The 13,298-nt window shown below is 38.9% G+C and overlaps 1 protein-coding gene across 1 annotated transcript; it reads right to left on the bottom strand.

Annotated features, from left to right (window-relative positions):
* Window positions 1-7,426: 7,426 nt before the first annotated feature.
* On the bottom strand, window positions 7,427-10,095 carry Or8b12 (olfactory receptor family 8 subfamily B member 12). Its single transcript, XM_076924478.1, has 3 exons — window positions 10,019-10,095; window positions 9,831-9,906; window positions 7,427-9,109 (listed from the first exon to the last, which is right to left on the bottom strand). Exon 3 carries the CDS (start codon window positions 9,089-9,091, stop codon window positions 8,159-8,161), a length of 933 nt encoding a protein of 310 aa, XP_076780593.1. The 5' UTR covers window positions 9,092-9,109; window positions 9,831-9,906; window positions 10,019-10,095; the 3' UTR covers window positions 7,427-8,158.
* Between the last annotated feature and the right edge of the window lie 3,203 nt (window positions 10,096-13,298).

Raw genomic sequence — 13,298 nt, 5'->3', positions numbered from 1 at the left:
AAGTTATTGTCATGCAAATCTTTCACTTGCTTGGTTAGAGTCACACCAAGGTATTTCATATTATTTGTGACTATTGTAAAGGGTGTCATTCTGTAATTTCTTTCTCAGCCTGTTTAAACTTTGAGTAGAGGAAGGTTACTTATTTGTTTGAGTTAATTTTATATCCAGCCACTTTGCTGAAGTTGTTTACCAGGTTTACGAGTACTCTGGTGGAATTTTTGGGCTCACTTAACTATACTATCTTATCATGGGCAAATAGTGATATTTTGACATCTTCCTTTTCAATTTGTATCCATTTGACCTCCTTTTGTTGTCTAATTGGCAGGACTTCGAGTACTATAGTGAAAAGGTAGGGAGACATTGGGCAGCCTTGTCAAGTCCCTGATTTTAGTAGGATTATTTCAAATTTGTCTCCATTTAGTTTGATGTTGGCTACTGGCTTGCTGTATATTGTTTTACTATGTTTAGATATGGGCCTTGAATTCCTGATCTTTCCAAGACTTTTATCATAAAGGGGTGTTGAATTTTGTCATATGTTTTCTCAGCATGTAATGAGATGATCATATGGGTTTTTTTTCTTTGACTTTGTTTATATAGTGGATTACATTGATGGATTTTGTATACTGAATCATCCCTGCATTCATGGAATGAAGCCTACTTGATCATGATGGATGATTGTTTTGATGTGTTCTTAGATTCTGTTTGTGAGAATTTTACTGAGTAATTTTGCATCAATATTCATAAGGGAAATTTGTTCTGAAGTTCTCTTTTTTTGTTGGGTCTTTGAGTGGTTTTCATATCAGCGTAATTGTGGCTTCATAGAATGAACTATGTAGTGTTCCTTCTGTTTCTATTTTGTGGAATAGTTGGAAGAATATTGGTATTAAGTCTTCTTTGAAGGTCTGATAAACCCATCTGGTCCTGGGCTGTTTTTGGTTGTGAAACTTTTAATGATTTCTTCAATTTCTTTAGGGGTTATGGGACTATTTAGATGGCTTATCTGGTCCTGATTTAACTATGGTATTTTGTATCTGTCTAGAAAATTGCCATTTCATCCAGATTTTCCAGTTTTGTTGAATATAGGCTTTTGTAGTAGGATCTGATAATTTTTTTTTTAATTTCCTTGGCTTCTGTTGTTATATCTCCCTTTTCATTTCTGATTTTGTTAGTTTGGATACTGTCCCTATACCCTCTTGTTAGGCTAGCTAAGTTGATTTTATCAAAAAACCAGCACCTGGTTTTGTTGATTCTTTGTGTAGTTCTTTTTGTTTCTACGTGGTTGATTTTAGCCTTGAGTTTGATTATTTCCTGCCTTCTACTCCTCTTAGATGTATTTGCTTCTTTTTGTTTTAGAGCTTTCAGGTGTGCTATTAAGTTGGTAGTGTATGCTCTCTTCAATTTCTTTTTGGAGGCACTCAGAGCTATGAGTTTTCCTCTTAGCACTGCTTTCATTATGTCCCATAAGTTTAGGTTTCTTGTGCCTTCATTTTCATTAAATTCTAAAAAGTCTTTAATTTCTTTCTATATTTCTTCCTTGACCAAGTTATCATCGAGTAGGGCTTTGTTCATCTTCCATGTGTATGTGGGCTTTCTGTTGTTTTTGTTGTTATTGAAGACCAGCCTTAGTCTGCGGTGATCTGATAGGATGCATGGGATTATTTCAATCTTTTTGTATCTGTTGAGGCCTCTTTTGTGACCAAATATATGGTCAGTTTTGGAGAAGGTACCATAAAATGCTGAGAAAAAGGTATATTCTTTTGTTTTAGAATAAAATGTCCTATTAAATCCATTTGATTCGTAACTTCTGTTAGGTTCACTGTGTCTCTGCTTGGTTTGTGTTTCCATGATCTGTCCAGTGATGAAAGTGGGGTGTTGAAGTTTTCTACTATTATTGTGTGAGGTGCAATGTGTGCTTTGAGCTTTAGTAAAGTTCCTTTTATAAATATGAGTGCCCTTGCATTTGGAGCACTAATGTTCAGAATTAAGAGTTCATCTTGGTAGATTTTTCCTTTGACGAGTATGAAGTGTCTTCTGTAACTTTTTTGATAACTTTTGGTTGAAAGTCGATTTTATTCAATATTAGAATTGCTACTCCAGTTTGTTTCTTGGTACCATTTGCTTGGATGATTGTTTTCCAGCCTTTAACTCTGATGTAGTGTCTGTCTTTTTCACTGAGGTGTGTTTCTTGTATGCAGAAAAATGCTGGGTCTTGTTTATGTGTCCAGTCTGTTAGTCTATGTCTTTTTATTGGGGAATCAAGTACATTGATGTTAAAAGATATTAAGGAAAAGTGATTCTTGCTTCCTGTTATTTTTGTTGTTAGAGGTGGCATTGTTTGTGTGGCTATCTTCTTTTGTGTTTGTTGAAAAATGATTACTTTCTTGATTTTTCTAGAGTGTAGTTTTCCTCCTTGTGTTGGCGATTTCCCTCTATTATCCTTTATAGGGCTGAATGAGTGGAAAGATATTATGTAAATTTGGTTTTGTCATGGAATATCTTGGTTTCTCCATCTATGGTAATTGATAGTTTTTGCTGGGTATAGTAGTCTGGGCTGGCATTTGTATTCTCTTAGGGTCTGTATGACCTCTGCCTAGAATATTCTGATTTTTTGAGGCTCTGGTGAGAAGTCTGGTAAAATTCTGATAGGTCTGCCTTTATATGTTACTTGACCTTTTAATCCCTTACTGCTTTTAATATTCTTTCTTTGTTTTGTGCATTTGGTGTTTTGATTATTTTGTGACTGGAGAAATTTCTTTTCTGGTCCAGTCTATTTGTAGTTCTGTAGGCTTCTTGTATGTTCATGGGCATCTCTTTCTTTAGGTTAGGGAAGTTTTCTTCTATAATTTTGTTGAAAATATTTACTGGCCCTTTATGTTGGGAATGTTCACTCTCTTCTATACCTATTATCCTTCAGTTTGGTCTTCTCATTGTGTTCTGGATTTCCTGGATGTTTTGGGTTAGGAGCTTTTTGCATTTTGCATTTTCTTTGACTATTGTGTCAGTGTTTTCTATGGTATCTTCTGTACCTGAGATTCTCTTTTCTATTTCTTGTAATCTGCTCATGATGCTTGTGTCTGACTCCTGATCTTTTTCCTAGGTTTTCTATCTTTAGGGTTACCTCCCTCTATGATTTCTTTATTGTTTCTATTTCCATTTTTAGATCCTGGATAGTTTTGTTCAATTCCTTCAACTGTTTGGTTGCATTTTCCTGTAAGTCTTTAAGGGATTTTTGTGTTTCCACTTTAAGAGCTTCTACCTGTTCATCATGTTCTCCTGTATTTTTTTTTAAGTGTGTTATTTATGTTCTTTTTAAAGTCCTCTATCATTACCATGAGATGTGATTTTTAAATCCAAATCTTGCTTTTCTTGTTTGATGGAGTATCCAGGACTTGCTGTGGTGGGAGAAGTAGACTCTGATGATGCTAAGTAGCCTTGTTGTTCCTGCATTTGCCTTTTGCCATCTGGTTATCTCTGGTGCTACCTGCCCTTTCTCTCTCTGACTGGAGCCTGTCCCTCCTATGATCCTGGTTGTGTCAGAACTTTTCAGAGTCCAGCTGTCTCTATAATTTTGTGATTCTGGGATCCTGTGATCCTGAGATCCTGGATGTGTCAGAGCTCCTGGGAGTCAAGCTGCCTCTGGGATCCTGAAATCCTGGTGTGACCAAGCTCCTGAGATCCTATTGTGTCAGAGCTCCTGGGAGACAAGTGTTGCAGAGGTAGGTGGGGAGCCACAGCCCTGGATTTGCTCAGGGCACAGATACAAACTGGAAGGAACCCCGTGCCTCTTGCTGGACGGGGAGGGGGGGAGTGGTTGTGTTTCCCTGGTTCCTGTGGAGGTTCCAGCTATGCTGAGTGTTGGGAAATATGTTGTGGCCTCAGCTTTGATCTTGAGTATATCAGAGCTCCAGTGCTCCTGAGTTTGTCCAATCTCCTGGGAGTCGAGCTTCCTCTGTGTTCCTGTGGTCCTGTGATCCTGTGATCTTAGGCGTTTCAGAGCATCTGGGAGTCAGATTACCTCTGGGTGTTTTAAGAGTGGGTGCAGAGCCAGCACCCCAGGTCTGCTCCAGGTGCAGATTCAGACCAGAAGGAACCCATACCACTGACTGGGTGAGGTTGCTATGTCCCTGGATCCTGGGGAACCCAGTTACTCTGGGTGTTGGGGCAGATGTTGTGGCCTCTCCTGTGATCCTGGGCATGTTAGAGAACCTGAGAGGCAAACTTCCTATGAGTGTTGTGGGACTGGGTGCGGAGTCAGCACCCAAGGTCTGCTCAGGGCACAGGGGCAGAAAGGAACCTGTGCCACTGGCCAGGTGAGGGTTCCTGGAGTTTCTAGATTCGAGTCGTGGCACTATATGATGTATTTATAAAACGATAAAAAGAGAAGAAATATGTTTTATAACATATTTATAAAACATTTATAAGGTGTAATCAGGTACGGGGAAGGGGATACCTCCACAAGCCCATGCTGAGGCATCCCTTCCTCCTGAGGGAGAAGCCACATGATAGGATAGTATAGAATAGAGTTTATTCAGGGCATAAGGAGGGGAGTTAAGAGGGTAGTAGAGGTAGAGTAAGGGAGAGAGAGAGAGAGAGAGAGAGAGAGAGAGAGAGAGAGAGAGAGAGAGACTGAAGTAGAGAAGTAGAGGCTAGCCATGAGAACATGGAGAGAACAAAGGGAATGGAAAGGGGGGAGGCAAGAGTGAGAATGAGAGGGAGGATGGGGCAAAGAGCCCATTTTATAGTGAGTCAGACATACTTGGCTACTGTCAGGTAACTGTCAGATGATGCTTAGACAGAATACTAACATTAGTCATCAGGGAAATGCAAATCAAAACAACTGTGAGATTTCATCTTAAACCCATCAGAATGGCTAAGATCAAAAACTCAAGAGATAATACATGCTGGCAAGGTTGTGGAGAAAGGGAAACACTTCTTCATTGCTGGTGAGAGTGAAAACTTGTACAACTACTTTGGAAATCAATTTTGCTGTTTTTTCAGAAAACTGAGAATAGTTCTACCCCATGACCCAACTATACCACTCTCGGCACATACCCAAAAGATGTACTAAGACACTTGCTCAACTATGTTAATAGCAGCTTTTTTATAATATTCAGAAACTGGAAACCTAGATGTCTCTCAACTGAAGAATAGAAAAAGAAAATGTGGTACATCTACACAATGGAATGCTATTCAGCAATAAAAACAAAAATATCATGAATTTTGCAGGCAAATGGATAGAACTTGAGAATATCATCCTAAGTGAGTAACCCAGTCCCAAAATGTGATGCATGGTACATATTTACTTATAAATCGATATTAGCCATAATATACAGGATACCCATGTTACGTTCCACAGACCCAAAGAAGCTAAACAAGAAGGAAGGCAAGAGCAAGGATGCTTGAATCTCATTTAAAAGGGAGAATAAAATAGTCATAAGAGGGAGATGGAGGGAAGGAACTGGGTGGGAGACAGGATAGGGAGGGGAATGGGGGATTCAGGAACAGGTGTGGGGAGAGACAGGAAAGATCGCCAGATGGCCATGAGAATGAATGAAAATATAACAGGGGTGGGGAGGTGGGGGCATCTGCAGGAAAAGACAAAAAACCTGGGATAGGGTATAGGCCCAAGAATCAATGGGGATGACATTAGCTGTGACTCACAGCTTTGGGGATATTCAACTTGAAGAAGCCACCTCCTATAGTCAGTCAGGAACTCCAGTGGAGTGATAGAGATACCAACTTACCCACAAAACTTTCAACTAAAAACTTATCCTGTCTACAAGAAATGTAGGCCTGGGAAATGGAACAGATATTGAGGGAATGGCCAAGCAGTAACTGGTCCAACTTGAGACCCATCTCATGGGCAAGCACCGGTCCCTGACACTACTAATGATACTTTATTATGCTTGCAGACAGGAGTCTAGTATGGCTGTTCTCTGAGAAGCTCCACCCAGCAGCTGACTCAGACAGATACAGACACCCACAGCCAAATAGTGGATGGAGCTTGGGGACTCTTATGGAAGAATAGGAGGAAGGATTGTGGCCCTGAAGGGGCTAGGAACTCCACTGGAAGACCAACAGCATCAACTAACCTGGACCTTTGGGGCTCTCAGAGATTGAACCACTAACCAAAGAACACACACAGGCTGCTTTTAGGACTCCCCTCACATATGTAGCAGATGTGCAGCTTGGTCTTCATGTGAGTCCCGAACAACTGGAACAGGGCTACCCTAAAAGTTGTTGCCTGTAGGTGGAATATGTTCTTCTCTCTGGGCTGCCTTCTTCAGCCTCAAGGGGAGAGGACTTGCTTAGCTTCCCAGAGACTTGATGTACCAGGGTGGGCAGATACCCAGAGGGACCCCTACCCACACAAAGGGATAGGGGAGAGGGAATGGGGACAGATTGTGGGAGGGAATGACAAGGAGGGGAGCAGACACAAAATGAATAAGTAAAAAAAGAAAAAAGAATCTAACATATATTTCTAATAAACACTGATATCTTTATGTTATCTTAATAAATAACTTCATCCCTCCAATTTATTCATTGTTTCTTTAAAATGTCCAATTCCTACTTGGTTATCCTGAGTCACAGATTTCTCCATCAAGGCCCAAATGCTCAAGCTCATATCCAAAAAAAGCTCTAAATTCTGTTCATCTATCTTTAAACCTACATGATGTTACATTCAGCATCTTTATAATAATTAAGACCTTAGGAATCTTAATGCAGGAGGCTAAAGTTGCTGTGTTCACACATAACCTCACTCTTAAGTCAACGGCAAACACATAATACAGTCATATTACTCTGCCACTTGGCCAAAAACAAGAAAAAATTTCTTCTCCTATCTAAAACTTAATAATAATAATTTTCTTGATTTTTAAAGATTTCTTAATTTGTGCGTGTGTGTGCGTGTGTGTGTGTGTGTGTGTGTGTGTGTGTACCACATGTGTGTAGGTGTACTAGTAAGACAGAGGAAAGCATTGGATCTTGTAGATATACAGCTACACACAGTTGGGAGGCCACTCAACCTGGATGCTAACAGCTATGTGCAGGTCCTCTGAAAGAGCAACAAGCACTCTTAACCACTGAATAATCCTACCACTACCTCCAAATTTTCTTTCTGAGAATTTACATTACATTAGTGTAAGCAGAATAAGATTTTGATGTATTGTAATGTCAAAAAGGAAACTCTACCAAGTGTTTGGCCCTGACACCATATATCTAAAGATCACATTATACAGACTATTCAAGTTGCATTTGTACACTTAGGACTACATAACAGTTAAAGAAAAATTGGTCATGAACTAGAAAGAAAAAGTAGTGCACGGGAGGTAATAGAGAAAAAAACAGAAGAAACAAAATATGTAATTATATTTTAATTTAATAAACAAAATAATTTAAAACATCATTAACAAAAAGAAATCCTAAAGGAAGGGTGCTATGACAAGAAAACACAGCATGAAGACAAACCAAAAAAATAGGCATGAATTCAACATTCTAAATAGTTTATTTTTGACAATAGTTTGTTATCCTTGAACAACAACATATTTCTGAGTCTCCAATATGTATGAAATAAGATTACATTAAATAATTTATAAGGCCCATTCAAGAATAAATCATCTGTGACTATTAAAAATGTGCATGAGACTGAAACTAGGATGGATGGCAGAACGTGGCTTCTTGAGACACAGGCTGTGAACCTAACTGTGGCAACACTATAGGAAACTACTATTTTGCTCAATATTCGTAAGTTACAGAAAAACAGTTTATGAATGAGAAAATGACTGTTAATTATATATTTGTACATTTTCAGTATATGTACAATTTTTCACTTTAAAAAATACGTTTGGAACAGTTTAAGCAGAGCAAGTGTCAGGAGGAACAGTATTGTGTTAAAATATTGTCCAAATGTAAGGATTTAAAACCCTGTTTCTGGAATGCATGTGGTTTATTGGTTGAACAACAACACACATCCCTGAAGACCTAGGTTCATTTCATAGTGCCAGAAACTTCTCTTCTTGTACAAGAAAAGAAAAATAAATAATGAGAGCTTGAACCCCTCATGACAACATTGCATCTTCTTATCCAAACACAGTTCTTTCTATATGAATACTGCTCACTGACCAATCACACCACTGCAGCTCATGATACTGCTCCTCTGTTAAGAAAGTATTCTCTTACCCAACGTTTTCCTCAGAGCAACTTTGACATCCTTATTTCTCAAGCTATAAATGAGAGGGTTCAACATGGGCACCACAATCATATAGAACAAGGAAGAAACTTTTCCTTGGTCAAGGGGCAAAGTGGAAGGTGGCTTGAGGTACATGAAAGCCCCAGAACCAAAGAAAAGACAAACCACAATCAAGTGGGAGCTGCAGGTACTGAAGGCCTTGGACCTGCCCTCTGTGGAGTGCATTCGAAGGATGCTTGAGAGGATGAGGGCATAAGAAATAAAAATTGAGACAATGGGCATGCCAATATCAAAGGCCACCACAATAAAGATTACCAGTTCATTTATGAAGGTGCCGTTGCAGGAGAGCTCAAGAAGGGGAAGGATGTCACACATGAAGTGATTGACAAGGTTGTCAGCACAGAAGATCAGATTCATTAGGTTCCCTGTATGGGCTATGGCACCAGAGAAACCCATCACATAGACTCCCAGTAGAAGGAGTAAATATACCTGGGGAGACATGGTGACTGTGTACATCAGAGGGTTACAGATAGCAACATAACGGTCATATGCCATGGCTGACAGAATGAAGGACTCAGAGACAACAAAGAAACAAAAGAAAAACAACTGTGTCATGCACCCTGAATGAGAGATAATGTTCTTCTTTGAGGTAAAACTCAACAGCATTTTAGGGATGATGGTGGAGGAGTAGCAGAAATCTATTACAGAAAGATTGAAGAGAAAGAAGTACATGGGGGTGTGCAGGTGAGAGTTCAGCCCTATCAGGGAGATCAAGCCCAGGTTCCCCACCACAGTCACCATGTAGAAACCTAGAAAGAGAAAGAAGAGGGGCATTCGGAGTCCTGGCTGATCTGTCAGGCCTGCGAGGATGAACTCTGTCACAGAGGAATTCTTGACAACCATTCTTCTCAGGAGGGAGGCCTGTGTGACAGAGAAGAAAACCAATGGAGAAAAAGAAGTATCACTACACATCTTCATAAATCTATCCTGTCTTTGAAAAAGGAGAAGGAGGAGGGATCGGGGAGGAGAGAGGGGAATGGCAGAGAGAGGGGGACTGGACAGGAAGGTTTTTACTATTTCCCAGTTTCTTATGGCAAAAGCCTACATTTTGCCTCTAGTACGAAAGCAGGTGGTACCCAAGAGAGGGCTACTGAACAGAGTGGGTATATCTTAGATTCTGAAGTTAGTCCAGTTTCTATGCCTTCCTTTTTCCTGCCTCTGAGCAAGTTGCTGAAACATGAGTCTCTTCCCTGGAGTGAGTTCTGACAGGCAGATATCACCAGAGCTATGATAGTGTCTCCCAGTATACATACATACATACATACATACATATCATATCATATATACATACATACACACATATCATATATATGAAGCCAGGCTTCTCACAATCTCTTAGCTCAACTGCATGCAGGGTGAATCAAAACATTATAAGCTAACACTTATTTAGGAATTACTGTAACGGGCTCTAAGAATATGTGACTGTACTGCTATCCTTACTTTACAGATTGGATAGACTATGAAATACCCAAAATCATAGACCCTCCAGACTTCAGGCAGGAGGGAAGTTCCAGCAGACCCACACAGAGTCTGTACTCCTAGCCCTTGTTTCATGGCTGCTCAGGGTCAAAGGGGCACATACCTTCCTTTACTTGCAGCTCTTACTTGATGTTCTGCTTACTGTCTCTCCTCTGAAGTGTTCTGGGAAAAGCAAAGACCTGGTGAATAGAAGACAACAGCTTGGAGCTTGAACCTTCCCCTTTCCTGGGCCAAGGCTCAAAATTTCAGTTTCTCCTTATCATTCTCTCTGTACTGACAACTTTGACTTACAACTTTTAATTTATCCAATGATTCCTCCTGCTTCCAGGAAAGATGCAGCTCCTGGCCTGGCCTATGGTAATAGGAGAATAAACAGACTCAGTCTGCTTCACAATCTCAGTGGCCTGATTATGAAGACAGAGATCCCTCAGGATCATTTCCTCAGAGTTACCTTCCCAAAGGAAACAAAATGTTTGTTTCCTGCATACATCATAACTTGACTTATTGAAGCAATATTTCTTTCAGCTAATAGTTACACATAGTATTCAAGAAAATAAATATTACAAAAATAACAACAATCACTACTTCTTAAATAGCCTATAATGTACTTAATACTGTGTCATTAAACTGAGTCCCAGCTACCAAGGTCTAAAGCATTGAGAAACAGTCTATTTTTGTACTTGTGTATTAGGAATATATAATTGTTATATATGGATATATATCCATATGTATAAAAATTAATGAAGAGGAGGCCGCAAAATTTGAGCAAGGAAGGGTATATGGGAGATTTTAGAGAAAGAAAAGGGAAGGGGGAACTGATGTAATAATATTATAATCTCAAAATAATAAAAGAAATACAATTTTTAGAAACATCTATTCATTCCTCATTACAACTCTTGCTTAGGGTGTTAAAGTGTGGATCTCTGTAGAGATAAAGTGTGTTTCAAAAGCCATAGTCTTATCTGAGTCTGCCCAATTCCAGCCCTTATCCTAACCAACTTTCTTATAGGTTCCACAGAAACCCATAAGGCAATGTCTTTAAAATGACAAATAATGTCCAATAATTTTAACAGAAGTGAGTTCAGTTGAGAAAATTTTACAGAGCTGTTGTACTTTAGCATAAGGAAAGATTTATTCAATTTTTAATTCATTCCAGGGATCAATATTAATCAGAAATCAACAAGAATTCTTATTCCCCTCTCCTCTAAGTAAGTTTAATGACAGGAAAAAAGAAGAAAAGAGCCAGGTGGTGGTGGCACACACCTTTAATCCTAGCACTTGGGAGGCAGAGGCAAGCGGATTTCTGAGTTCGGGGCCAGCCTGGTCTACAGAGTGAGTTCCAGGACAGCCAGGGCTACACAGAGAAACCCTGTCTCAAAAAAACAAAAAAAAAAAAAAAGAAAGAAAGAAAGAAAGAAAGAAAGAAAGAAAGAAAGAAAGAAAAGAAAAGAAGAAAAAAGAAAAGGAAAGAAAAGAAAATCTCAGGATAGACCCCTTCTCTATACTTGTGCCTAAGCAGTTTTCATCTGAGTTACTAACTAATCAAAATTCCATGACTGTCAACTGTCTCTTCCTCCCATCACTCTCTTTGAGCACTCCTCCCAATTGCTTCTTTCTCTTTTTTATCTCCTACTCCCAACCCCCAACATCTGACTTCGCCATCCTTTCTCGATGCTTTGTCTTCCCAAACATCAAAACCACATCCTCATGGGAGCTGAGACCTGAAGGGTCTGGAGAGGTTGTGTTTCCCTCTGGTTTTCAAATCTGGTTGCTCACTACAATTATCTAGAGTGAATCTTAGAAAGAAAGTCTGATTCATTGATCAAAACCTCTGGGTATGGGCTTGGCCACAGCATCTTCCAAGTACTTCTAAATATTTTCAGAACCCACTTAGAGATTTACACGATCATCAGCTACTATCATCTCCGAAGACACAAAACGCAGGTTGCAAAAGGGAAGATGACTGTGTGAGGTGCCACATCGCTTTAAGTCTGTTTCTGACCTCTCCTTCTCCATGAAGCCACATGACCTTTAGTTTGACTGGAATGAAAAGTAAAAGGAATAAAAACGCACAGCCTGCTTTCAAACTCAGACATTAGATTACATACAGTAGCATAGCTGATATAGTGCTTTTTCTGTGCACAAGCAATATAAAAACAACAAGAAGACACAAAGCAACTATTTGCAAACTTTGAACAGCAGGTAATATAAAAATAAAATTATTGATAAAATGCATAGAAAATATGCAACTATTATAGCTATCCCAACTATTTCCTTAGTGGAAACTTCCAAAACATACATAATATATATATATATATATATATATATATATATATATATGTGTGTGTGTGTGTGTGTGTGTATACACATATATGTGTGTATATAATATTTAGACCTTATACATATATATGTAATAGTTAAACCTTATACATTATATATGTAATAGTTAGACCTTATACACACACACACACACACACACACACACACACACACACATATATATATATATATATATATATATATATATATATGGCACCCTGTCATTTGATATATATATATATATCATCTAGCATGTAGGTCACAGGGATTGGTCTTTGTTTATCCAACTTGATAGAAATCATCTTTGCCTGCTGGATCATCCTGCTGGCCCAGTCACTAACCATTGTAAAGGCTTCCAATATCTTTATCCATCAGGGAAGTTCAGCTAAAACTACTTTGCCCTAGTCAGAATGGCTATCATAAACAGAAGTGAGGATAAGAGAAAAGAAGTAACTCTGTTCACTGCTGGTGGAATGTAAACTAGTCCACCCTCTATAGAAATTAATGTGGAGACCTCAAAAACCTAAAAGCAGAACTACCATATGACCCACACATGCCACTTCTGGGCATATGCTATGGTGGTTCAAATAAGAACAGCCCCCATAGTCTCGTAAATTTGAATACTTGGTCACCATGGAATGTTATTATTTGAAAGGATTAGTAGCTGTAACTTGTTAGAAGTATGTCACTAGAGGTGGGCTTTCAGGTTTCAAAGGCACAAGTCAGGCCCAAGTTTCTCTTTCTCTCTCTCTCTCTCTCTCTCTCTCTCTCTCTCTCTCTCTCTCTCTCTCTCTTCTTGTTGCCTTCAGATCTGGCTGTAAAACTCTCAGCTACCATGTCAGCCTGCATGCTACTACGAGGATAATGAACCAAACCTCTGAAACTGTAGGCAAGTCCCAATTAAATGTTTTCTTTTATGAGTTGTCATGGTCATGGTATCTCTTCATAGCAATAGAATACTGACTAAGACATATGACCAAAGAACTTTACATTCTATTCAAAGTTACTTACATATCCATGTCGATTGATGCCCTACTTGAAATAGCAAGAAAATACTAAAGTCCTCTAAATGTCCATCAATAGGTAATGAAAGTGTGGTATAAATACACGATGTAGTTTTATTTAGCAAAATTTGCAGAAAAAAATAGATAAATTTGGAGATTATCATATTATGCAAGGTAATCTAGACTTAGAAAGATAAGGATTATCTGCATGTTACCTTTCATATGCAGATCCTAGATTTAATGCTCTG

Source organism: Arvicanthis niloticus, chromosome 26 (assembly GCF_011762505.2).
Source record: "Arvicanthis niloticus isolate mArvNil1 chromosome 26, mArvNil1.pat.X, whole genome shotgun sequence".
NCBI lineage: Eukaryota > Metazoa > Chordata > Mammalia > Rodentia > Muridae > Arvicanthis > Arvicanthis niloticus.
This window is presented reverse-complemented; position numbering and strand designations above follow the sequence as displayed.

Bases quoted from the DNA above. Each gene is read 5' to 3' on its own strand.
- Or8b12 (XM_076924478.1), bottom strand. From the start codon at position 9,091: ATGGTTGTCAAGAATTCCTCTGTGACAGAGTTCATCCTCGCAGGCCTG.